Below are 3,806 nucleotides of genomic sequence, written 5' to 3' on the forward strand. Positions count from 1 at the left end.
ACCCATAGACTCAACACTACCATAGACTCAACACTACTATAGACTCAACACTACCACCCATAGACTCAACACTACTATAGACACAACACTATTATAGACTCAACACTGCACATACAATCAGCACTGCCCATAGACTCAGCACTACCAATGGACTCAACACTGCCACCCATAGACTCAACACTGCTACCCATAGACTCAGCACTACCCATGGACTCAACACTACCATCCATAGACTCAACACTGCCATAGACTCAACACTACCCACAGACTCAACACTACCACCCATAGACTCAACACTGCCATAGACTCAACACTACCCACAGACTCAACACTGTCTACACACTCAGCACTACCCATAGACTCAACACTTCCATAGACTCAACACTGCCATAGACTCAACACAGCCCATAGACTTATGGACCACAACGCCTGTGTCACCAGACTTATGGACCACAACGCCTCTGTGTCACCAGACTTATGGACCACAACGGCTCTGTGTCACCAGACTTATGGACCACAACGCCTGTGTCACCAGACTTATGGACCACAACGGCTCTGTGTCACCAGACTTATGGACCACAACGCCTGTGTCACCAGACTTATGGACCACAACGCCTCTGTGTCACCAGACTTATGGACCACAACGCCTCTGTCACCAGACTTATGGACCACAACGCCTCTGTCACCAGACTTATGGACCACAACGCCTGTGTCACCAGACTTATGGACCACAATGCCTTTGTCACCAGACTTATGGACCACAACGCCTCTGTGTCACCAGACTTATGGACCACAACGCCTCTGTGTCACCAGACTTATGGACCACAACGCCTCTACGTGTACAAATATTTTTTTTACCAATTCCACTTAACGTATAAATAAAAAAGACTGCTTACAAATATCAGCTCTATGTTTTCAAGTAAATACAGTTTGGGTAGTGAATAAATTATAGTCTAAATAAGCTACACATGACGAATTGTAGGCAATTATAGTTATAATCAAAGACATTTTTAAACAATCACGTGGTCCCTGTAGTCGCCGTTAGAGACAATCTGCTTGAAAACAGTTTATCAACATATATGAATACATTGATTCGAATAAGCAGAGTTAATTTCCTATTTATGGCATGCCAGTTATATGTCAGTTTTCGATATCAACATCACCTGACACGTGGAGCGATTTCATTGTTTCGTCTCCCCACTGGGCATCATCTCGGGTGACCACCTCGCCGCCCATCGGCATCACTCGCCCCCTTCGCGCCCTCCACCGTCACCCTCAACTCCACCCGCGGTGGTTTCAACAGCCTGGTTGGCCACTGGAACGGTATCCCGGACAGTGCCGGATTAAGCTCGTGCGGGTCCTGTGGCGTGTATTATAAAGGTGCCCAAAATAAAATTAAAAAACACAATTATTAAAACGCAAAGTTTACACATCTACCGGGTCTCCACTTGACTTTGTATTGTCTCGGAGGAAGTCCACCCACACCTCCACTTCCACAAACTGCTGGGAGTTGCCTCGCTCTGCCTCACAGTCAGAATTCACCTCCTGCTTTACGTTGCCTCCATCGATGTGAAGGTCCCATTTTGGAGTTGAATCTTCATCTTCACATTTTACCTTCACTTCTTCGCTCTTCCCCATCACTTCTTCCCTCTTCACCATCACTTCTTCACATTTCACCATCACCTCTTCACATTTCACCTCGATACCTTTAAAAGTGTCCAAGCTGGGATTTTCTTCCGGTTCGTGTTTCATGAGGGGTGGGATAATTGCGGCACTTTGACTTTCACAAGCTGATTTCAGACTGCACTCCTTGTGGATCTTCTGATGCTTCTGTGTTCTCTGGTGTGTTTTAAGAGCAGATGACTGTGAAAATGCCTTCCCATACACACTGCACTTGAAGGGTTTCTCTCCCGTGTGTGTACTCTGGTGTGTTTTAAGAGCAGATAACTGTGAAAATGTCTTCCCACACACACTGCACCTGAAGGGTTTCTCTCCCGTGTGTGTTCTCTGGTGTGTTTTAAGAGCAAATGACTGTACAAATGCCTTCCCACATACAGTGCACTTGAAGGGTTTCTCTCCCGTGTGTGTTCTCTGGTGTGTTTTAAGAGCAGATGAATCTGAAAATGTCTTCCCACACACAGTGCACTTGAAGGGTTTCTCTCCCATGTGTGTTCTCTGGTGTTTTTTAAGAGCAGATGACTGTGCAAATGCCTTCCCACACACACTGCACTTGAAGGGTTTCTCTCCCGTGTGTTTTCTCTGGTGTGTATTAAGAGCAGATGAATCTGAAAATGCCTTTCCACACACACTGCACTTGAAGGGTTTCTCTCCTGTGTGTGTTCTCTGGTGTGTTTTAAGAGCAAATGAATCTGAAAATGTCTTCCCACACACACTGCACTTGAAGGATTTCTCTCCCGTGCGTGTTCTCTGGTGTCTTTGAAGATGAGATGAATCTGAAAATGCCTTTCCACACACACTGCACTTGAAGGGTTTCTCTCCTGTGTGTGTTCTCTGGTGTTTTTTAAGAGTAGATAAATGTGAAAATGTCTTCCCACACACACTGCACCTGAAGGGTTTCTCTCCCGTGTGTGTTCTCTGGTGTGTTTTAAGAGTAGATGAATCTGAAAATGTCTTCCCACACACAGTGCAATTGAAGGGTTTCTCTCCTGTGTGTGTTCTCTGGTGTGTTACAAGATTACATGACTGTGCAAACGCCATCCCGCACATCGTGCACCTGAAGGGTTTCTCTCCCGTGTGTGTTCTCTGGTGTTTTACAAGATCAGATGACTGTGCAAATGCCTTCACGCACACACTGCACTTGAAGGGTTTCTCTCCTGTGTGTGTTCTCTGGTGTTTTTTAAGAGTAGATAAATCTGAAAATGTCTTCCCACACACACTGCACTTGAAGGGTTTCTCTCCCGTGTGTGTTCTCTGGTGTGTTTTAAGAGTAGATAAATGTGAAAATGCCTTCCCACACACACTGCACTTGAAGGGTTTCTCTCCCGTGTGTGTTCTCTGGTGTGTTACAAGATTACATGACTGTGCAAACGCCATCCCGCACATCGTGCACCTGAAGGGTTTCTCTTCCGTGTGTGTTCTCTGGTGTTTTACAAGATCAGATGACTGTGCAAATGCCTTCACGCACACACTGCACTTGAAGGGTTTCTCTCCTGTGTGTGTTCTCTGGTGTTTTTTAAGAGTAGATAAATCTGAAAATGTCTTCCCACACACACTGCACTTGAAGGGTTTCTCTCCCGTGTGTGTTCTCTGGTGTATTACAAGATTACATGACTGTGTAAACGCCTTCCCGCACACAGTGCACCTGAAGGGTTTCTCTCCCGTGTGTGTTCTCTGGTGGTTCTGAAAAACTGATGGCAATGCAAACGCCTTCCCACACACAGTACATTTGAAGGGTCTCTCTCCTTTGTGACTTCTCTGGTGCCGTGTCAGATTTCCAGTCCGGTCCGTGCTGTATGCACGCTGGTCGCATTGTTGACTTGTCGTACCGAGCTGCGCTGAGTGCCTTTGCTCCATCAGACCAATTCTGCAGAGGAAGCGTCAGCTGCAGACAGAAAAAAAAGAAAATCCACACCATCTACACGTCAGGCACAGAGGAATGCACACGTGACTTACACGTCTATACTTATTAATATATTCATGATGTAGTGAAAAAGTTTCCCAAATTCATCAGATTTGATGAATGTGCAAACGCCTTCCTGCACAGAGTGCACCTGAAGGGTTTCTCTCCACGGGCTGTTAGGGCACACAATGATAGGGCAAATGTCATTAATATGCCTGGAAGCCTT

At 46.0% G+C, this 3,806-nt stretch overlaps 1 protein-coding gene across 1 annotated transcript; it reads right to left on the bottom strand.

Moving 5' to 3' along the window:
- Positions 1–617: 617 nt before the first annotated feature.
- Positions 618–3,534, bottom strand: LOC142916559 (uncharacterized). Its single transcript, XM_076061680.1, has one exon. The coding sequence runs from the start codon at positions 3,532–3,534 to the stop codon at positions 1,426–1,428; it is 2,109 nt and encodes a 702-aa protein (XP_075917795.1). The 3' UTR covers positions 618–1,425.
- Between the last annotated feature and the right edge of the window lie 272 nt (positions 3,535–3,806).

The sequence above is a fragment of the Petromyzon marinus genome, unplaced genomic scaffold (genome assembly GCF_048934315.1).
Source record: "Petromyzon marinus isolate PM22_M1 ecotype Great Lakes invasive population unplaced genomic scaffold, UKy_Petmar_22M1.pri1.0 PM_G_Scaffold_4, whole genome shotgun sequence".
Lineage (NCBI taxonomy): Eukaryota > Metazoa > Chordata > Hyperoartia > Petromyzontiformes > Petromyzontidae > Petromyzon > Petromyzon marinus.